The 24,221-nt window shown below is 38.1% G+C and overlaps 1 protein-coding gene across 1 annotated transcript in view; it reads right to left on the reverse strand.

The window, feature by feature from the left end:
- Fkbp39 (FK506-binding protein 39kD) overlaps positions 1-24,221 on the reverse strand; it is an 88,397-nt gene that overhangs the window by 33,335 nt on the left and 30,841 nt on the right. The window contains exons 6-7 of the mRNA XM_053783856.2: positions 19,173-19,438; positions 15,937-15,976 (exon numbers count right to left, since the gene is read on the reverse strand). Coding sequence (XP_053639831.2) covers positions 15,937-15,976; positions 19,173-19,438 — 306 coding nt within the window. The remainder of the gene's footprint in view (positions 1-15,936; positions 15,977-19,172; positions 19,439-24,221) is intronic.

The raw sequence follows: 24,221 nt of genomic DNA on the forward strand, positions 1-24,221 counted from the left end.
TGAAGGCACTTCCAGGCAGATATTTAGAGGATGGAGATGGACAGAATGACAAAGAGGATGAATAAATCTGGGATGGAAGGTAGGAGGGGCAGGGGTTATCTCAGAAAATGTTGGAAGAAGGGGAGAGTAAAAGAGGTTTCGAGTTTTAGGGGCTTCAGCATCCAGCAGCCTGGCGAGAGTATGCTAGATAGGAGTGAGCAAGGTAACATTTATGAAGGGATTTAGGGAAATTGCTTACCTGGACCCTGGAGATGAAAATGACAGTGCAGTGGGGTTGTTGCAGTCTGAAGTGAAATGTCATTACTCTCCAGGCAGGACAACAATTCAATGAATGCTCCTGAATGTGTTTCCTTCTTTGTGTCACCCTGTTTAAGCAGGGTGACTCCATCTGAGTTCATAAAGGCCCTTGATGGCAAGCCCAAACTCTGAGCCTGGGGCATACTCACAGAAATCCAATTCATCAAGAATGGCAAGAAACCTATATACCTTATGGAAAGGGACCCTAGACACAGGGGGTCACCCCATCTGTAAAGGCGGCAGGAAAGCAACAGCAAGTAACTATAGACGGACAACATTGACATCCCACACTATAAAATCCTTCAAAGTTCAAAGAGTTTTAAGAATCAAGGTCGCTAACTAGGGATGAGATGATACTAAATTATTATGATTATAATAAAAAAGAAGCACTAAAAGATACTAAAACATTTGCCAATATTAATAGTCAGCATTAGACTGATAAAGATATTTTTTCAATTTTTATTTTTAAAATTATAACCGTTTAACCCTCTGACTGTTTTGGTGGTATATATACGTCTAACGAGCCACTGATTTTGATGTACATGTACTCAAATTCTAGCGGCTTTCAATCAAGCAGGAGAAAGCTGGTAGGCCCACATGTGAGAGAATGGGTCTGTGTGGTCAGTGTGCACCATACAAAAAAAATCTGCAGCACGCAGTGCATAACGAGAAAAAAACTCCGACCATTTCTTTTAATTAAAATGCTGACTTTGTGGTCTATTTTCGTATAGTATTTATGGCTGTATTTTCGCTTTCTTGGTCTCAATTGATAGAATAGAAAACATATTATAGAAATAGAGGTGATTTTGATTGGTTTTACTAGGAAAAGAACCTTGAAATGGAGCTCAAAGTAGGGAAAATGTTTGATTTTTGCCGATGTTCAAAAGTAAACAAATGATATAATTTTCCAATAAATATCCAAGTAGCCATTCTAATATGCAGTCATGAATGGGTTGACATTTATACAATTATTACAATATTGCAGTAGTCTGCATAACAGTAAATCTTCTATTTTTTGTTTGAATAAAAATTCAAAATAGAAAGCAAGAGTAATATGAGAGGGGCCTGGAAATGTGACTGATGAACAAAGAAAATGTTATTTTTGAGCCAGGAATGTCTGCATTGTTCATTCTGGACCCTATTTTGAAATTGTCATTTTTTAATTTTCATGAAATTGGCCAAATAGCAAATTTCTGACCACTTAATTGGGTAGTGAAATCGGTAAATGGGCAGTTTCTTGTACTCAGTCGATAGAAAAAAATGGAGTTCTAAAGAAATAGCTATGAGTTTGGTCGACTGGAACAATGGAATTAGCCGAAAATAGGGCTCGAAGCGAGCGAAAACGCTGATTTGTAAATATTGCCAAGGTCGCTAACTTTGCGAGAGCATAACTCCGTCAGTTTTCCATCAAATTTCATTCTTTTGATGTCATTACAATCGGGAAAAGATTCTCTATCATTTCATTTTTTTTTTTTTTTTTTTTGGAAATTTTGCAACACCAGGAGACACCTCAGGATTTGGGGTTGTGACAGTCAAGGGGCTAATATACAAGGAAATATTTATTGCTAAATAAGTATTAACTAAGGGATGTTAAATATTAATAACTAAACTTCCCTGAGATACAAATGTCCTTATTCATTGCTAATTAGACACCACCATGATGTTTACAAATTGAAAAAGGATAAATTTTGAATCCATATATATATATCACCTGATTAAGACAATCAAAAATCAATTGTGAAAAATCTGAATAATTTCCAGTTAAACAAAATTAAAAAAAAAAAAATAAAAAACACTCATTATACTATTTAAGGTTATAAAAAACACTAAGAAAACTAAAAACATTATTGTAATAAATGGTAAATGAAACTCTAAAATTATAGTTCAAATATGAATAAGAACCTCTCTCCATTATTAAACTGAATTAGCTAACATTTCCATTATACGTACAGTTTATAGCTTCTATAAACTTTAAAAAAGCCACATTAAAAAAATAGAAAAAAAAAAAAAAAACATACATTATCCAAATTTAGTAGTGCCTTTTCTGTATGCAAAACTATTTTTATCTATAAAAAGTATGTTTTGTTAATATTTCCCATAGGAAATAATGTAAATCCAATTAAACCATTCCAGACACCCAAAAATATTAACAAACAATACATTTTATAGATAATAAAAATAGTTTTGCATACAGAAATGGCACTACTAAATTCGAGGGTCCACTGAAATTAAAAACAATATACACTCTTCTAATAGCTAAAATTAAAAATTCTTATACTGTTATTCTTATACTGAATATAAGACACATTACTATCATTTTTAGCAGTTAATTTATTCCTATGAGGAGAGTATATAGATGTCCCCTCCATTGCTGTACAAGCTTTCACTTTCCAGTGAAGAGGGAGGATGAGGAGACTGAACTCAAGAGATTTAATGGTTAGATTTGCCAGAGATAGAAGAATTATCACATTTACTTTCCACCACTCTAGAGGATTTCCTTTTTTAGGCAATAATGCCACTGCCATACATATGACTATTTCTGTTCGTGGTAATACAAATACTAGAAGTTCTGTTTTTTGGATACTGCTTTTTGTGATTTGGTAAATGATTTCAAGGCAGAGGTCTGTCACGTGCTGCTGTTGGCAATGCTGAATACAATTTTTTCATAACAATTATCAAAATCAAATTCATTAAAAGTTCATTATGGCAATCCCTGTTACATCGTCTTATACAGTAGGGCCCCGCTTTATAGCATTTAGCGAATACAGACATTTCAAATTATGAATAAAACTCATACGCCCCCCCCCCAACTCACTAATACAGTCTCTGAGCGCCACTGTTTATATCCTCCGTGAGCTCCGTGTCTCTCCATTATATCTGGAAACTTTCCAAGATTTCAAGTGTTTTAAAGTTATTGTGTATTTTAAGTATACTCTGATAATTATACTTATGTTTACCTGTACCTGAATAAACTTACAGTGTTGGCATGCAGGTACACATTAAAATCACTAAGTGTCTCACTAGTCTTGACACCACATTAATAATAATAATTGCTATGGGGCACTTTAAATATCATAAATTACATTACTATAGACATTTTCATTAATCCATCTACGATACTTTTTCCAAAATTATACAAGGAACACATTACATAACATACAAACAAAATACATTCATCCACAGTAGAAAAAATTTACAAATATGAGATGTGGTACCTGCATGGCTTGTTATGAGTGACAACACGAATTATGTTTTCTCTAGTCCAACACCAGAGAAAATGTGTACACAAGTACACAACAGTATTACTGGGGGTAACTGTAGGAAATTGCTCCTTTCGTATGCCTTCAATTGTAGTGTTTTCCCCTCCAAAAATGGTGTGTTGCATGAGAATAGGAGTGCTGTTTATTTATTCTACTGCACCAACGAGAAGACAACTTGTACACAATGTAAGGTGTTTGTATTGTGGTAAAAGCTTCAAACAATACGAGGGAACTTATGGTTTGAACCCTAAGCATATAGTTATTAATTCTCGTTCATCTGTTTACATCTTCTGCATCCTGTTGTCTCTTTTACAGTGGCATCCAAGTTTAGTTGTTAGAAATGATTAAACTCAGTGAACAAGGTATGTCAATGGTAACAATAATAATAATAATAATCATCACTCTGGGGCATGCAATTTAAGTAGTATATTTCGTGTAGGTGTAGGAGCTACTACACGTAACTTTCTACAATAAATACTCTCCTCTCACCCTACATTAAAACTACAAAACTACAGTAGGGGCCCACTTATATGGCAGGTTAGGTTCTAGGCTACCGCCGTAAAGCGGAAATCGCCGTAAAGTGGAACACCAATTTTTTCCACTTATAAATGCATACAAATGCAGTGGACCCTCAACCAGCGATGGCATCGATTAACGATAAATCTGACTAGCGATACAATTTAACGCAAAAAATTTGCCTCGACTAGCGCTTAAAAACCCGACCAACGCTATTCGTTTCGTACGAGACGCTTCCACTTTCGCCTGAGCGCGCCTCACTTGTCCCGTGGGTGCCAGTGTTTACAAGCCAGCCATTGCGGTCGCTTCCAAACATACAACTGGAACATTTCATATTATCACAGCCTTTGTAGTGATTGCACCTGCAAAATAAGTCACCATGGGCCCCAAGAAAGCTTCTAGTGCCAACCCTACAGCAAAAAGGGTGAGAATTACTATGGAGATGAAGAAAGAGATCATTGCTAAATATGAATGCGGAGTGCGTGTCTCTGAACTGGTCAGGTTGTATAATAAACCCCAATCAACCATCGCTACTATGTGGGCAAGAAAACGGTAATCAAGGAAGCTGTTCTTGCCAAAGGTGCAACTATGTTTTCGAAACTGAGATCGCAAGCAGTATAAGATGTTGAGAGACTCTTATTGGTGTGGATAAACGAGAAACAGATAGCAGGAGATACCATCACTCAAGCGATCATATCTGAAAAGGCTAGGAAGTTGCATGACGATTTAATTAGAAAAATGCCAGCAACTATTGATGGGAGTGAATTTAAGGCCAGCAAAGGTTGGTTTTAGAGATTTAAGAAGCGTAGTGGCATTCGCAGTGTGATAAGGCATGGTGAGGCTGCCAGTTCGGACCACAAAGCGGCTGAAATTTTTTTTTTTTTTTTCCAACAAGTTGGCCGTCTCCCACCGAGGCAGGGTGACCCAAAAAAGAAAGAAAATCCCCAAAAAGAAAATGCTTTCATCATCATTCAACACTTTCACCACACTCACACATAATCACTGTTTTTGCAGAGGTGCTCAGAATACAACAGTTTAGAAGCATATACATATAAAGATACACAACATATCCCTCCAAACTGCCAATATCCCAAACCCCTCCTTTAAAGTGCAGGCATTGTACTTCCCATTTCCAGGACTCAAGTCCGACTATATGAAAATAACCGGTTTCCCTGAATCCCTTCACTAAATATTACCCTGCTCACACTCCAACAGATCGTCAGGTCCCAAGTACCATTCGTTTCCATTCACTCCTATCTAACACGCTCACGCACGCTTGCTGGAAGTCCAAGCCCCTTGCCCACAAAACCTCCTCTACCCCCTCTCTCCAACCCTTTCGAGGACGACCCCTACCTCGCCTTCCTTCCCCTATAGATTTATATGCTTTCCATGTCATTCTACTTTGATCCATTCTCTCTAAATGACCAAACCACCTCAACAACCCCTCTTCTGCCCTCTGACTAATACTTTTATTAACTCCACACCTTCACCACACATTGCCCTTAGACAGGACATCTCCACTGCCTCCAACCGTCTCCTCGCTGCTGCATTTACCACCCAAGCTTCACACCCATATAAGTGTTGGTACTACTATACTTTCATACATTCCCTTCTTTGCCTCCATAGATAACGTTTTTTGACTAAACACATACCTCAATGCACCACTCACCTTTTTTCCCTCATCAATTCTACCCCCTTTCATTCTACGTAATGCCTCACGTACCTCCCCCACACTTACATTCTGCTCTTCTTCATCCTAAAAGATGGTATACCTCCCTGGCCAGTGCATGAAATTACCGCCTCCCTTTCTTCCTCAACTCCTCAAAATATTCTAGCCAACCTAATACTTCCATCTCCCCATCTACTAACTCCCCTACTCTGTTTTTAACTGACAAATCCATACTTTCCCTAGGCTTTCTTAACTTGTTTAACTCACTCCAAAAATTTTTCTAATTTTCATTAAAATTTCTTGACAGTGCCTCTCCCACTATCATCTGCTCTCCTTTTGCACTCTCTCACCACTCTCTTCACCTTTCTTTTACTCTCCATATACTCTGCTCTTCTTATAACACTTCTGCTTTGTAAAAACCTCTCATAAGCTAACTTTTTCTCTTTTATCACACCCTTTACTTCATCATTCCATCAATCACTCCTCTTTCCACCTGCCCCCACCCTCCTATAACCACAAACGTCTGCCCCACATTCTAATACTGCATTTTTAAAACTATTCCAACCCTCTTCAACCCCCCCACTACTCATCTCTGCACTAGCCCACCTTTCTGCCAACAGTCGCTTATATCTCCCCCGAACTTCCTCCTCCCTTAGTTTATACACTTTCACCTCCCTCTTACTTGTTGTTGCCACCTTCCTCTTTTCCCATCTACCTCTTACTCTAACTGTACCTACAACTAAATAATGATCCGATATATCAGTTGCCCCTCTATAAACATGTACATCCTGGAGCCTACCCATCAACCTTTTATCCACCAATACATAATCTAACAAACTACTTTCATTGCGTGCTACATCATACCTTGTATATTTATTTATCCTCTTTTTCATAAAATATGTATTACTTATTACCAAATCTCTTTCTACACATAGCTCAATTAAAGGCTCCACATTCACATTTACCCCTGGCACCCCAAATTTACCTACTACTCCCTCCATAACATTTTTACCCACTTTAGCATTGAAATCCCCAACCACCATTACTCTCACACTTGATTCAAAACTCCCCACGCATTCACTCAACATTTCCGAAAATCTCTCTCTCCTCTACACTTCTTTCTTCTCCAGGTGCATACACGCTTACTATAACCCACTTTTCACATCCAATAACTCCACATAATCCTTGAATTAATACATTTATAGTCCCTCTTCCTGCCATAGCTTATCCTTCAACATTATTGACTCCTTCTTTAGCTCTTTATTGAAACCCCTGTAATCCCATTTATTCCTCTCCATTGTATCAGCTTTGTTTCTGAGGAACTTCTTCCATTCAAAACATCCACAATCATCTCTTTCTTAACATTTGAGTGTTTTCATTCTTTTTAGTAATCTTTACAGGAAAAACAATGTTCCCGTTTTAGTTGACAAACACGGCTTACGGAGGAAAGATTTGTATAAAAGTAATAAGACCAAGAACTGCTCAGATGGATAAATAAACGGGCAAACAGTAAAGGCATATTTATGGGTATGTGCACTAGGTGAAGGACTGAAACCTTTTCTATGCCACTACATTACTCAGGTCCCAATACAAGCCATGAAAGACAGGCTTTGTTGATGTGTGCCCCCATTGGTGTATGTGAGTGTTCAAAAAACAATGTAAGGCCTAAAACAGTTGGGTCACTAGGGACTTTTTCTAGAAATTAGAAAAATTACCTTAAGTGCCTCCTGGTATTAGACAATGCTCCTGGTCATCCTTCAGACTTGGCAGAGCGACTTTCTAGGGACATGAGCTTCATTAAGGTGAAGTTTTTGCCTCCTAATACCACTCCTCTCCTGCAGCCCATGGACCAGCAGGTCATTTCCAACTTCAAGAAACTGTACACAAAAGCTATGTTTGAAAGGTGCTTTGTAGTGACCTCAGAAACTCAACTGACTCTAAGAGAGTTTTGGAAAGATCATTTTACCATCCTCAATTGTGTAAACATTATAGATAAGGCTTGGGAGGAAGTGACTAAGAGGACCTTGAACTCTGCTTGGAAAAAAAACTGTGGCCAGAATGTGTAGACAAAAGGGATTGTGAAGGGTTTGAAGCTAACCCTGAGAATCCTATGCCAGTTGAGAAATCCATTGTGGCATTGGGGAAGTCCTTGGGGTTGGAGATTAGTGGGGAGGATGTGGAATAGCTGGTGGAGGAGGACAATGAAGAACTAACCACTGATGAGCTGCTAGATCATCTTGAACAGCAAGAGGGCAGACCTGAGGAAACTGCTTCGGAGGAGGGGATAGAGAAATTGAAGAAGTTGCCTACTTCTAAGATTAAGGAAATGTGTGCAAAGTGGCTTGAAGTGCAAACCTTTTTTGATGAAAATCACCCTGACACAGCTACTGCAAGCCGTGTTGGCAACCTGTACACTGACAATGTTGTGAACCACTTTAGGAAAGTCATAAAGGAACGAGATGGACAGATATGTTGTGCGACAGAAGTCCAGTGACTCTGAAGCTGGTCCTAGTGGCATTAAAAGAACAAGGGAAGTAACCCCAGAAAAAGACTTGCTACCTCAAGTGCTAATGGAAGGGGATTGATTCCCCTTCTAAACACTAAGATGATCAACGGTCTCCCCTCCTCCCATCCCATCAATCATCACCAGATCTTCAATAAAGGTAAGTGTCATGTAACTGTGCATGTCTTCTTCAGTTTGCGTGTATTAAAATTAATATTTCATGTGGTAAAATTTTTTTTTTCAATACTTTGGGGTGTCTTGCACGGATTAATTTGATTTCCATTATTTCTTATGGGGAAAATTAACTTGACTAACAATTATTTCGATTAACGATGAGCTCTCAGGAACGGATTAATATCGCTGGTTGAGGGTCCACTGTACTAGATAAGTTTACACTAACATATATTAAGTTAGCAATAGAACTAGGCATCAAAAGAACAATAAAAACATACAATACACACACAGTGCACTCATTACTTGCCTTAAAATATTTATAGTCTTAATCTAGGGTGAGACAAGTAGTATTTATTGTAAGAAATCAAGTGTGGTATGTATGGCAGTCAGCCGGGCTACCATACCAAGCCACCCCACCTACACTTAATAATCTATTACATTTAAGCATCCTAGAGTGATAAAATGCATACACAGTTTACTCATTACTTACCTTAAAATACAGTGGACCCCTGGTTCACGATATTAATCCGTTCCTGAGAGCTCATCATAAACCAAAATTATCGGAAAGCGAATCAATTTTCCCCATAAGAAATAATGGATATCAAATTAATCCGTGCAAGACACCCAAAAGTATGAAAAAAAATTTTTTTTACCACATGAAATATTAATTTTAATACACACAAACTGAAGAAGACATGCACAGTTACATGACACTTACCTTTATTGAAGATCTGGTGATGATTGATGGGATGGGAGGAGGGGTGTGTGGATGGTCTTAGTGTTTAGAAGGGGAATCCCCTTCCATTAGGACTTGAGGTAGCAAGTCCTTTTCTGGGGTTACTTCCCTTCTTTTAATGCCACTAGGACCAGCTTGAGAGTCACTGGACTTCTGTCGCACAACATATCTGTCCATAGAGGCCTGTACCTCTTGTTCCTTTATGACTTTCCTAAAGTGTTTCAGAACACTGTCAGTGTAACAGTCACCAGCATGGCTTGCAATAGCTGTGCGAGGGTGATTTTCATCACCCTTTTCACAAATGATCGCTTGAGAGATGCTATCTCCTGCTATCTGTTTTTCATTTATCCACACCAATAATAGTCTCTCAACATTTTCTAACACTTGCGGTCGCTGTTTCGTAATCACAGTTGCATCTTTTGCAAGAACAGCTTCCTTGATTGCCGTTTTCCTGCTCACTATAGTAGAGATGGTTGATTGGGGTTTACTATACAACCTGACCAGTTCCGACACACACACTCCACTTTCGTACTTTGCAATTATCTCTTTCTTCATTTCAACAGTCATTAGCACCCTTGGTCTCAAAGGGTTTGGCACTAGGAGCTTTCTTGGGGACCATGGTGACTTATTTTGCAGAAACAAGCACCAAAAACAGTGATAATATGGATAATATGGAATGTACCGAATGTATCCTTAGATGCACACACACTGGCTGGCTTGTAAACACTGGTACACACGGGGGAGTTCAGGCCACAAGTGGACACGTCTCGTACGAATCGTATCGCATACCGGGTTTTGTATCAGGAAGTGAGGCAAATTTTTTTCGATCAAATGCATCGGAAACCGAATTTATCGGATACCGGTAACATCGGGAACCGGGGGTCCACTGTATTTGTAGTCTTAATCTAGGGTGAGGTGAGTATTATTTATTGTAAGAAATCAAGTGTGGTGTGTATGGTAGTCAGCAGGGCTACCATACCAGGCCATTCCACCCACACATACTATTCTATGATATTTAAGCATCCCAGAATGATAAAATGCATATACAGTTCACTCATTACTTACCTTAAAATATTTGTAGTCTTAATGTAGGGTCAAGGGTGAGTAAACGAGATAAAACGAATAATTGAGAGAGAGAGAGAGAATGAGTACATGAGAAAGGATAAGTGCAGAGTTATGTAAACAAACCAGGCGAACATAAAATTTGTAAACAAAAAGTGCACACGTCTGGTTTGTGTACAAGTTACATTGTATACAAGTTGTCTACATTGATATGGTAGAATAAATAAAGACCACCACTCCCATTCTTGTGTAACACCATTTTTAGAAGAAATGACGCTCTGAGTGAAGGCAGTGGAAATGAGTCACTCTGACTTTTTTGGGTTATCCTAGGTTCCCTACACATATGCTGTTATGTATGATAATCTATGTAACTGTATTTGTGTATACCTGAATAAACTTACTTACATACGAAAGGAATAATTTTCTACAATTACCTCCAGCAACACATTTTCTCTTATGTTAGACTAGAGAAAATGTTATTCTTGCCGTCACTTGTACAAGTTATCTGGCTACGACATCTCATATTTATGTTTATTTGTTTTATTGTGGGGTGTATTTATCATCTTTACAGGTCTCCCTCAACATTCGCGTTTTCAACTTTCACGGGCTTCACACATTTGCGAATTCCCAACCGCCAAATTCCCAGCCACCAAATCATATTTAAGTTTACCGCCACGAGTCCTTACTACCCTCCCTCCGACCCCTGCAACTGGCAGCCAGCCCTCCCACCACTGTGTGGTGAGTGTTTTGTTTATTATTTGCTATTAAACTACAGTATAAATAATGTAAACCCATCCATGACTGCATATTAGAATGGCTATTCAGACAGGTATTGGAAGGTGGCATCATGTGTTTACTCTTGAACACAGCAAAGAATCAAACATTTCTGCTACTGCTAATAATAATAATAATAATAATAATAATAATAATAATAATAATAATAATAATAAATAATAAATAATAATAATAATCATAATCATAATAATAATAATAATAATAATAATAAATACGATAGAATTGAAGAAGGAAATTGTACAAAAATACAAGGGTTGAAGCAGTGGTGGAGGAAGTGGTTGACGCATTGTCAGTGTGGCTTTGTTTATGCTGGAGTGAGCATTAGTCTCCGTGCTCTTCCAAACATTTCACAATAATTCATTGTATTTGGTGCTTGTAGATTGAGTGTGACTGGAGTGGTAGAGGCCTCAACCACTCCAGTCACACTCAATCTACAAGCACCAAATACAATGAATTATTGTGAAATGTTTGGAATAGCACGGAGACTAATACTCACTCCATATACATTCCCCAGAGAGAAATTAGGTCTAATAATAATGATCCCAAATGGGTTAACAGTAGGCTAAAGCATCTATTAGGGGAGAAAAGGGGAATTTATAGGCACATCAGAAGAGGAGAGGTTAACCTTACTGACCAGTATGTTCAGCTTAAAAGGGAAGTAAAAAAGGGGATTAGAAAGGCTAAACGTGACTATGAAATTAGAGTTGCTAATGAATCAAAGACTAATCCAAAAGGGTTCTTTCAAGTGTATAGGACGAAGGTGAAGGAAAAAGTAGGACCTCTGAAAATTGGGAATGGACAGCTGACGGATAACGAACTGGAAATGTGCTCCTTATTTAATGACTATTTTTTGTCAGTTTTTACACAGGAAGATGTAAATGAGATTCCAGTAATTAAGAATTATTTAGTTCCTGATGAATTTAAGTTAACTAATATTACTGTCACGAGGGACATGGTTATTCAACAGATAGACAAACTGAAGCAAAATAAGTCCCCAGGACCCGATGAGCTTTTTTCCAGGGTACTTAAGGAATGCAAGATAGAGCTTAGTCAGCCATTAACGAGTGTATTCAATGCGTCCATCCTTACTGGTGTTGTGCCAGAGTTGTGGAAGATGGCTAATGTGGTTCCTATATTCAAATCAGGGGATAAGTCCACTCCTTCAAATTACCATCCAATAAGCCTGACATCTATAGTGGGCAAGTTATTAGAATCAATTATAGCTGACATTATCAGAAGTCACCTTGAAGAGCATAACTTGATAAATGAATCTCAGCATGGATTCAGGAGAGGTCGTTCCTGCCTGACAAACTTACTGACGTTCTTCAATAGAACATTTGAGGCAGTTGACAGTGATAAGGAATATGATATTGTTTATTTGGATTTTAGTAAAGCTTTCGATAGAGTACCTCACAAGAGACTCTTAAGAAAAGTGGCAGCTCATGGTATAGGAGGTAAAGTTCTAGCATGGATTGAGGCATGGCTTACCAATAGAAAGCATAGAGTTACCATTAATGGAGTGAAATCTGAATGGGGGATTAGTCACTAGCGGCGTTCCACAAGGATCAGTTTTAGGCCCTCTCTTGTTCATTTTCTCCCACCGAGGCAGGGTGACCCAAAAAAGAAAGAAAATCCCCAAAAAGAAAATACTTTCATCATCATTCAACACTTTCACCACACTCGCACATTATCACTGTTTTTGCAGAGGTGCTCAGAATACAACAGTCTAGAAGCATACACATATAAAGATACACAACATATCCCTCCAAACTGCCAATATCCCAAACCCCTCCTTTAAAGTGCAGGCATTGTACTTCCCATTTCCAGGACTCAAGTCCGACTATATGAAAATAACTCTTGTTCATAGTTTACATTAATGACCTTGATGAAGGGATTATGAGTGACATGAGTAAGTTTGCTGATGATACAAAGATAGGCCGTATAATTCACTCTGAGGAGGACGTCAATGAACTCCAGGACGATTTGGACAAATTAATGTCTTGGTCTGAAAAATGGCAGATGAAGTTCAATGTGGATAAGTGTAAGGTACTTGCCCTTGGTAATGAAAATAACCCTCGAAGCTATAATCTAGGTGAAGTAGAACTTGATCATACAGAATGTGAGAAAGACTTGGGAGTCATGGTAAGCAGAAATCTAAAGCCAAGACAGCAGTGCCTTAGTGTGTGCAACAAGGCCAACAGATTACTTTGGATTTATCTCAAGAAGTATAAGTAACAGAAGTCCAAAAATTATTTTACAGCTCTATACATCACTAGTGAGGCCTCATTTAGATTATGCTGCTCAGTTTTGGTCTCCTTACTACAGGATGGACATAGACTCATTAGAGAACATACAGAGAAGAATGACTAAAATGATTTACTGTGTAAGGAACCTCCCGTATGAAGATAGACTTAAAGCCTTAAATCTCCACTCTCTGGAGAGGCGTAGAATGAGAGGAGATATCATTGAAGTGTATAAGTGGATGACAGGCATAAACAAGCGAGATATTAATAAAGTACTGAGGGTGTCGAACCAGGTAAGAACCAGAAATAATGGATATAAGTTAGATAAATTTAGATTTAGAAAGGACATAGGTAAGTACCGGTTTTCTAACAGAGTTGAAGATGCGTGGAACAGTCTTCCTAGTGGGGTGATAGAGGCTAGGACCTTGGGTAGCTTTAAGAAGAGACTGGACAAATATATGAGTGGGAGGGGCTGGGTTTGATTGGTGTCATGGGGTACGGGAGTTATTTCTTGGGTAGCTTTAGGTAGAGATCGTTTTGATAAGGACCTGCCTCGTATGGGCCAGTAGGCCTTCTGCAGTGTTCCTACATTCTTCTTATGTATTTATTATTATTATTATTATTATTATTATTATTAATATTAGCAGTAGCAGTAGCACAAATGTTTGATTCTTTACTGTGTTCAAGAGTATACACATGATGTCATCTTCCAATACCTGTCCGAATAACCATTCCAATATGCAGTCATAAATGGGTTGACATTATTTATACTGTAGTTTAATAGCAAATAATGAACAAACAAAACACTCACCACACAGTGGTGGGAGGGCTGGCTGCCAGTTGTGGGGGGTCAGAGGGAGGGTAGTAGGGACTCGCAGTGGTGGAGGCAGTGGTATTTAATAACATACATGTTATTAAGGCATAACGTATGTATTTAGTACAATTTACGATGTTTTCATGTATTTTATGATTGTTCATGGTTCGACAAGTTAAGGAAGCAGTATTGTATTATATTTCCCTACAATATATTGGGGCACCAAACATTCGCGACTTTTCAACATTCACGAGGCTCTTGATCCCCTAACCCTCGTGAATGTTGAGGGAGACCTGTATATGTTATATATCATTTTTATTATATAATTTTGAAAAAAATATCATGGATGGATTAATGAAAATGTGTATATTAACGTAATATATGAGATTTAATGAGACTCGGTGATTATTATTATTATTTCTAATATGGCGTCATTTGTGCAAGTCGTCTGGCTACGACATCTCATATTTATGTTTATTTATTCTACTGTGGGGTGTATTTATCATCTTTATATGTTATGCATCGTGTTTATTATATAATTTTGAAAAAATATCATAGATGGATTAATGAAAATGTGTATATTAACGTAATATACGGCATTTAAATGAGACTCGGCGATTATTATCATTACTAATATGACGTCTCGAGATATAAGATACTCTTACTGATTTTAATGTGTACCTGCACGCAAGCACAGTATGCAAGTTTATTTAGGTACAGGTATACAAAAGTATAATTATCAGAGTATATATAAAATATGAAATAACTTTTAAAAACACTTGAAATTTTAAGAGTTCCCAGACATAATGGAGACTTGGTGCTTACGGATCTCACAGAGAATGTCAACAGACAGGGTGGGGTGCGTTGACCGTATCAGAAAGTCAGGTGGGGGGAGCCGTATAGCGAGTTTTGGTCATAATTTGAAATGACCATATTAGCGGAACGCCGTAAAGCGAAAGGCTGTAAAGTGGGGCCCTACTGTACACATATTTTAAGGTAAGTAATGAGTGCACTATGTATATTTTACTTTTATAGTTTTTAATGCCTAGTTTTGTTGCTAGCTTAATACATGGTGTAAACTTGTTATCTGACATTTATATGCATTTATAAGTGGAAAAAAGAGGACGTTCCATTTCACGATGGTAACTTGGAACCTAACCATACAAGTGGGGCCCTACTGCATGCACTTGCTTTACTAGACTTGCTGCTGCCAGCAAACCAGTTGACTTGAGAGTTCGTGAGTTGTAGAATTCTTTCTCGAGTTTATTCTCAATGTTAAGATTTGTTTTACAAGACTTGTCCACTGCACTGGCAATGAAGAATATTGCTACTTTTAAGCTGGGCAAAACTACAAATTTAGAAATGTGCAGAGAAGCTTCAAGGCAAGTATAAATTCAGTACAGCACCTAGATTACTGAAACATTTAATGTCCCTCAACTTGTACTACCAAGGAATGCAAACAACAAAAATCATTATAATATACACCAAGAAAATTCTAGCAAAACTGGTCCAAAATCAGCACACACAAATCACTTCCAATGACAGCAAGCCTGGCAAATGGGAATTCACGATCAAATGGGCAGTGGCAAGTACATAGGACTTTGTGCAGCCGGTAGTGACTACCTGGGTGGATCAAGGCCTGGTCCCAGACAATAACAATAAACACCTGTATGCCTTATTAAGTAATTCATACGAATGTCACAGGTATTCAATAAATTTTTTAATCAATCTGTTTATATTTCCATCTAGTGCACACCTAAAATTATGTATATATAAAACCACAAATTTCATACAAGTATTTGTAAAATGTATAAAACTCTAAAATATAAACAAATTAAATATACTAGAATACAATAATGTTATTTACCTGCATTTGTGACTGATTTCTTTTCCTGTTTTGGAGATTTCTGCAAGACAAATCAAGTCTCATCATAGGAAATGCAATGCTAATGCAACAGAATCATTCTATACTTCAACTTGCTAGAGAAGTAAAAAAATATTTTTCAAATTATAAACCTCTACAAGAGACATGTACTACAGTTGCCTGAAGTTCCATATAAAATTTTTTTTTGCTGGTTACAAACTAAGCAAGCATCACCATAATTTTGAATATGCCTTTATCTGCATTGTAAGTTCATTTTCCTGCAGCATATAGAAAATTTACTCATTCACAGCAAAATATACAACTCTTATTTCAAAATACAAACGAACTGCTTCCCACTCTTATTCAATAGGGCTCATTCACTCCCTCCTTCAACTGAACTTCACATTTGAGTTGATATTCAATGAAGAATGACTTACAATTTTTTTTTTTTTAACAAGTCGGCCGTCTCCCACCGAGGCAGGGTGACCCAAAAAGAAAGAAAATCCCCAAAAAGAAAATACTTTCATCATTTAACACTTTCACCTCACTCACACATAATCACTGTTTTTGCAGAGGTGCTCAGAACACAACAGTTCAGAAGCATATACATATAAAGATGCACAACATATCCCTCCAAACTGCTAATATCCCAAACCCCTCCTTTAGAGTGCAGGCATTGTACTTCCCATTTCCAGGACTCAAGTCTGGCTATATAAAAATAACCAGTTTCCCTGAATCCCTTCACTAAATATTACCCTGCTCACACTCCAAATATATTTTATAAATATATTTTAGCTAATTCTAGGTAGTAGGTTGGTAGACAGCAACCACCCAGGAAGGTACTACCATCCTGCCAATTGAGTGTAAAACGAAAGCCTGTAATTGTTTTACATGATGGTAGGATTGCTGGTGTTCTTTTTTCTGTCTCATAAACATAAACATGCAAGATTTTATGTACGTTTTGATACTTCTACTTACACTTAGGTCACACTACACATACATGTACAAGCATATATATATATACACATCCCTCTGGGTTTTCTTCTATTTTCTTTCTAGTTCTTGTTCTTGTTTATTTCCTCTTACCTCCATGGGGAAGTGGAACAGAATTCTTCCTCCGTAAGCCATGCATGTTGTAAGAGGCGACTAAAATGCCGGGAGCAAGGGGCTAGTAACCTCTTCTCCCGCATAAATTACTAAATTTAAAAAGAGAAACTTTCATTTTTCTTTTTGGGCCACCCTGCCTTGGTGGGATACGGCCGGTTTGTTGAAAAAAAATAAATTTTAGCTAATGGTTTCTAATTTTCCTACTAGTCCAACATTACCACATAAGCAAATATTTTGAGAGTACAGTATTGCAGTGCATTTGGGCTTTAGGTTTACTATGATCTTCATATTCACAAAGCTAGCACTCATCCTTTATTTCTTTAGGCATGAAAATTAATTTTTTCCTTTACTGATGTTTAGTCAAACTACTGTATAATGAGAGAATCCTCAATCAAAACTAACAAAATATCTGAATATGAAATTAATACTGAATATTGGTATAAGAAGATTTTTTAACACACCAGCCATCTCCCACCAAAGTTGGATGACCCAAAAATAGAAGAAAAGTTTCACCATCACTCACTTCAACACCCTCTAGCCAGAGGCAAGCTAACTTTACAGCTCAGATGCACTTCTAAAATGTAATATTCCTGCCCTAACTTCGCAGTGCAGGTACTGTGCTTCACACCTCAAAAACTCAAATCTGGCTAACCGATTTCCCTAAATCCCTTCATAAATGTTATCTTGCTCAACAGCATGTCAAGTCACAAAAAGTACTCGCTTGCACTCACTCTAACACGTCTGTTGGATGCTCAAGCCCCTCACATTTGTAGTCATTACAAATATTCTTTCTCAAAGTATCTACTCCAGATTATTGAACATTTGTATTACGCAAGTATCAATACGGACTCCACTTGTCCCTCCAATATTTTTTGTTACATTTATCTACCAAAGCATTCAGGAATATGCTTTAAAGAGGCTATATTGATATTTCTCGACACGTCAGACGTCTCCCACCAAATCAGGGCGACCCCAAAAAATAAACACTTTCACAATCATTCACACAATCACTGTCTTTCCAGAGGCACTCAGATACGACAATTTAGATGTTACTCCAAAAGCCAATATCCCAAACCCCTACTTTAAAGTTAAGTCATTGTACATCCCACCTCCAGGACTCAAGTCTGGCTAACCAGTTTCCCTGAATCCCTTCACAAAATATTACCCTGCTCACACTCCAACAGCTTGTCAGGTAACAAAAACAGTTCATCTCCATACACTCCCATAAAATGCTCACACTTTCATTCAAAGTAGAATGACATGGAGAGCGTATAAATCTGTATGGGAAGGAAGGTGGGGTAGGGGTCATCCTCGAAAAGGTTGGAGGGAGAGGGGTAAAGGTGGTTTTGTGGGCGAGGGGCTTGGACTTCCAGCAAGCATGCGCGAGCGTGTTAGATAGGAGTGAATGGAGACTAATGGTATTTGGGACCTGAGGAGCTGTTGGAGTGTAAGCAGGGTAATATTTAGTGAAGGGATTCAGGGAAACCAGTTATTTTTATATAACCAGACTTGAGTACTGGAAACGGGAAGTACAATGCCTGCACTTTAAAGGAGGGGTTTAGGATATTGGCAGTTTGGAGGGATATGTTGTGTATCTTTATACGTATATGCTCCTAAACTGTCGTGTTCTGGGCAGCTCTGCAAAAACAGTGATTATGTATGAGTGAGGTGAAAGTGTTGAATGATGATGAAAGTATTTTCTTTTTGGGGATTTTTTCTTTTCTTTTTGGGTCACCCTGGCTCGGTGGGAGACGGCCAACTTGTTAAAAAAAATTCACTCCCTCCCTCCAATGTAATATCCAATTTTTCTTTACTTAACTCATTTGATACCCTCATCACCTTACTCTTATTTATGTTCACTTTCAGCTTTCTTCCTTTACACACCCTCTGATTTATTTTGATTTATCTAATGTTTAAACATCTAATTAAAACAAAATTATACCTTAAACCTTTTTGAGTTCTTAGGCTACTTCACTAACAATCTAAAAATGTAACAATTCTTTACAACTTATTGACACAGGAAAACTTTCAAATATTTGAATCTCATATAATTAGTTTTTTATAATAAGGGTATTAAAGTTAAATTTTTGTAAAAAATTTTGAGTGTAGTAATTAATTCACAAGTTTCTTACCCCATTCATAGCATTCACATCTTTAGCAGTTTTGTTCTTTTGTGCTTCTGTTTCTTGCTTCACTGGAGTCTTCTCAAGAATACCAAGTTTACCTTTCTGTTTATCCGGCATTTTTACTTCCTGCTTTGGAGTTTTAGCCTTTTTAATTTTCTTTCCCTCTGCTTTGGGTGTTTTGACTTCTACAGAGTTAGGTTCTCCAACATTAGAATCCTTTGAAAGGATTTTTTGCTTTGAGAGATTTTCAGTCATTTTTGGAGTGCTCACATCTGAAAAAAAAAAAAAAAAAAACACTATGTAGCTCAACCATCTCAACCACTACTTCCTTGACAGTGATATACAGAATAAAGCTTTACCTAAAGACCTATATTCACAAAATTTATAAAAATGTTAATAAACTACTAATCTAATGCATTATATAGCAACTGGACTACAAACAAGAACACTGATTTTCAAACAGGAGTTCAAACAAGTAAAAGAAAAGATACCAGGACAGAGATTACAAAAAGCTACAAGAACAGTTCGTGATTCAATCATCAATACTAGAATGCAAAATTGTAGAAAACAAATCTATGGAGAATGGAAAAAAGACCCAAACTTCGCATGCTAGAGCCAGAAATAATGATATTCAGCTAGGACATAACAGCCAGATAGAGTCAAGTATTTTTCTTTTCATGTTAGGAAGAACATAATGGATTGTGATAACAACGAGAAGAGAAAACACTTTGGAGAAATAACAGAGGTATGTAACAAGCTTAACCCAATGAGCAAGAGCCATAACCAGAGAGAGTGAGCTAGAGAGAGCACTATAGAGAAACAAGAGCTAGAGAAAGCTAGAGCACAAGTGTGCGAGAGAGGGAGCATGCGAGAGAGAGGGAGCGTGCGAGAGAGGGAGCGTGCGAGGGAGGGAGCGTGCGAGAGAGGGAGCGTGCGAGAGAGAGGGAGCATGCGAGAGAGGGAGCGTGCGAGAGAGAGGGAGCGTGCGAGAGAGAGAGGGAGGGAGCGTGCGAGCGAGGGAGCGAGCGAGAGAGCGTGCGAGCGAGAGAGGGTGTGCGCGAGAGAGGGAGCGAGCAAGAGAGGGAGTGTGCGAGCGAGAGGGGGGGAGCGTGCGAGCGAGAGAGGGGGAGCGTGCGAGCGAGAGGGGGGGAGCGTGCGAGCGAGAGAGGGGGAGCGTGCGAGCGAGAGAGGGGGAGCGTGCGAGCGAGAGAGAGCGTGCGAGCGAGAGCGTGCGAGCGAGTGCGCGAGAGTGTGTGCGAGCGAGCGAGAGAGAGAGAGAGAGAGAGAGAATGATAAGCCAAGTCATCCAAGACATTAGATTATTATTATAATCAAAAAGAAGTGCTAAGCCACAAGGACTATACAGCCCAAGACATCAGAACCAGATGAAATATCACAACAATATTAAGAGCTGAAATCTTCAATGATTGGTGAAGCATTGCACAACTGGGAGTTGGCAAATTTAATCCTTTGACTGTCGCAAGCCCCTTTCTGAAACTGTCATTCTATGTCGCAAAATTTAAAAAAAAAAAAATTATTTTTTCTTATGAAATGATAGAGAATGACACCAAAAGTACGAAATTTGGTCGAAAACTCACGGAATTATGCTCCCGCGAAGTTAGCGGTCTCGATGACATACGCATCAGCGATTTCGTCAACTTTGAGCCCTGTTTTTGACCAGTTCCGTTGTTCCAATTGACCAAACTTGTAGCTATTTCTTTAGAACTCCATTTTTTCTATCAGTTGAGTACAAGAAACCACCCACTTACCGATGTGAACTACCCAACAAAGTGGTCAGAAATTGGCAATTTGGCTAATTTTGCACAAAATAAAAAAGATGCCAATTTCAAAATAGGGTCCAGAATAAACAATGTGGACATTCTCGGCACTAAAATAACATATCCTCTGTTCATTAGTCACGTCTCTAGCCCCTCTTATAATACTATTGCTTTCTATTTTTATTTTTTATTCATACAAAAAATAAAAAATTTACTGTTCTGCAGACTACTGCATTATTGTAAAAATGGTATAATATCAGTGCACTAGTGAAAGAATATTAGGCTCCCCAGTTGAAGTGTATTGGACGTGTGGTGTGATTTGCTTATACCTGAACGTTGGTAAAATTTGAATGTTTCCGCTACTTTGAGCTCAATTTCAAGGTCGTTTTCATCGAGAAAGTAATCAAAATCATCTCTATTTCTGTAATATGTTTTCTATTTTATCATGCGAGACCATGAAAACGAGAATACGATAAATACTATACGAAAATACCTCAAAGTCGGCGTTTTAATCCAAACAAAATGGTCAGCCGTTTTTTCTCATTATGCACTGTGTGCTGCAGGATTTTTTATGTGGTGCACACTGACCACACAGACCCATTCTCTCACACGTGGGCCTACCAGTTTTCTCCTGCTTGATTTGAAGCCGCTAGAATTTACGCGTTTAAATACGTCTGAAACAGTGGCGCGTAAGACGTATATATATGACCGAAACAGTCAAAGGGTTAATATCAGAACCATATTCAAGATGACAGCCAGCCCTGAAATAGTGTCCCTACCTGCTTTTCAAAAATAAGAAAGTGGCTTGTTGTATCATCTTTAAAGTACTGGATCCCTCAGAACACCCAAAATCAAACACAGATTCAAACAAAATGTCATACTTATAAAGCTTGTAGAACTATATGACAGATTAACAGAAGTCTGACAGGAAAGAGGGATGAGTGGACTGTCTATTCCTAGACTCAGATGACTTGAGAGAGAGACATAGAACATAGATTACAAATGCAAGCTGGAACAAAAAATATACACATGAGAAATTAATTTTCATTCTTGACTATCAATTTTTACTATTCAAGAGTTTGTTTGAGGAACAAATTGTAAACACACAACACAAAGTGAGAACACATTTACAAGATTTCTGACATTGTTTCTGATCTACCAGATCCCAAATACATGGGTACATGCCAGAGAGCACAGTACAAGTCTCTTCCAATGTACAGTTTGTTTGTATTTGGTCTTGACAATAGCTAGCTCAAAACATGCAGCCTCACAAAGATGTGTGGCTCTTAATAACCTGTACAACCTGATATAAGAATGGGGTCAACACAAAGGTATTTGACCCAGAACATCTCAAGATCCAGTTTTGAATGAGTCCTCAGCTCAGGAAGTGAATGTAATCTCAAGGAACTCTTGCTGCACTTTGTCCACAACATTAGATACATTACATTGGAATGGGTTCCTGATGAATTTTCAGGTCTTGTTACTTTTCATGCAAATAAATAAACGAATTCTGTTTTATGTTCAGTCAGATGAGTGCTGACTCTCTCAACCTGGAATTGAGCTGACCAGGCAGGACAGAGGAATCCAAATTTGCAAAACAGCCTGTTTCTATCCTCTATTCAACCCTTCCGGATGTTGAGTTTGGCCAAGAAGGCTCGAATGAAGATGCATTGCGCAATGATGTTGATGCCCTTTCCTTGCAGATTCTTGATATTCAACAGGCTAAAGACAGCTGAAATCCTTCAGATTGGAACTTTTCATGGAGATCTGGCTTCAGCTGTAACTAAAAATACTTTATTCTGATAAACACATGATCATACAAACAACCACATGACCTTAATATCAAAGTACTATCAGCCAAGCACGTTTACAATCCAATGTAGCAAGCAGCTGTTTTAACCTGTCTTGATTTGCATTAAATTTAGTGCTGGGATGCAATTAAAAGACATTATACAGTTATTCAAACACAATATATTAAACCAATCAATTGAAGTGTAATCTCCCCGGGACAAAAATACGAGGTTTACCTAAATTTTTCACTTTTTGAACTATCTTTGATAAGCGAGATCTTCCCCCACTCCATGAAAATCCAAACAAGGATATACAAACACATGTAAAGGCCATTTCTTCTTTATGCTCTTGGTTCACACCTCCCCCTGGAAATTACTGAACCTCCAAGGCCCCCTTCCCCATAATGAACAGCACTTTCCCCTGGAAATTACTCAACCCCCCACCATACCTCACCCCCCAGTTACAAAGTGCTAATATAGAGGAAAGACTCAAAATCTTAAAATGATAAACAAACAATACTGAAGACAAAGTGCCAAATAAGTCAAATAACTTTCATAGAAAGGCTGGTAAAAACTGTAATCCCCCAAACTGTCCCCTAAAGCTCACATTAACAAGGTCAACAGCAACACAGGTTAACCTTTGAACCCTTTGAGGGGCGAGTCCCTTTGTTCTATGGCTCTGAAACCCGGGTCAGTCACGTAGTTCTCAATCAGAAAAGCTGGGAGCAGTAAATTTGGGCCTAGATATGAGAATGGGTCTATGTGGTAAGTGTGCATCATATAAAAAAAAAATCCTGCAACAAGCAGTGCATAATGGGGGAAAAACTGACCATGTTTTTGGTTTAAAACAGCAATACTGTGGTGTATTTTCATATGGCTTTTATGGTTGTATTCTTGGTCTCATTGATACAATGGAAGATATATCACAGAAACAGAGGATTTTGAATGGTTTCAGGATTAAAATAAGCTTTAAATTGAGCTTAAAGTAGCAGAAATGTTCGATTTTTGCCGATATTCCAGAGTACACAAATGATGTCAGTCATCCAACATACGTCCATCTGTCCAGTCTAACATGCTTTTAGGAATGCATTTATTTATACAATTATTACAATAATGCAGTAGCCTGCATAACAGTAAATTTTCTATTTTTTTTGTATGAATAAAAATTTTAAATGGAAATCATGAGTAATATTGGAGAGGCCTAGGGACGTAACTAATGAACAGAGGAAATGTTATTTTAGTGACAGGAATGTCTGCATTGTTCATTCTGGACCCTATTTTGAAATTGGCACTTCTTGAATTTTGTGTGAAATTGGCCAAATTACCAATTTCTAATGACTACTGGGTAGTTGAAATAGGTGAATGGGTGGTTCCTTGTACTCATTATTATTATTATTATAATCAAGGGGGAAGCGCTAAACCCGGAAGATTATGCAGCGCCTGGGGGGTGGATGTGGAAGGCATTCAGGCTTAATTCGGGGAACTGG

This window comes from Cherax quadricarinatus, chromosome 33 (genome assembly GCF_038502225.1).
Source record: "Cherax quadricarinatus isolate ZL_2023a chromosome 33, ASM3850222v1, whole genome shotgun sequence".
Taxonomy (NCBI): domain Eukaryota; kingdom Metazoa; phylum Arthropoda; class Malacostraca; order Decapoda; family Parastacidae; genus Cherax; species Cherax quadricarinatus.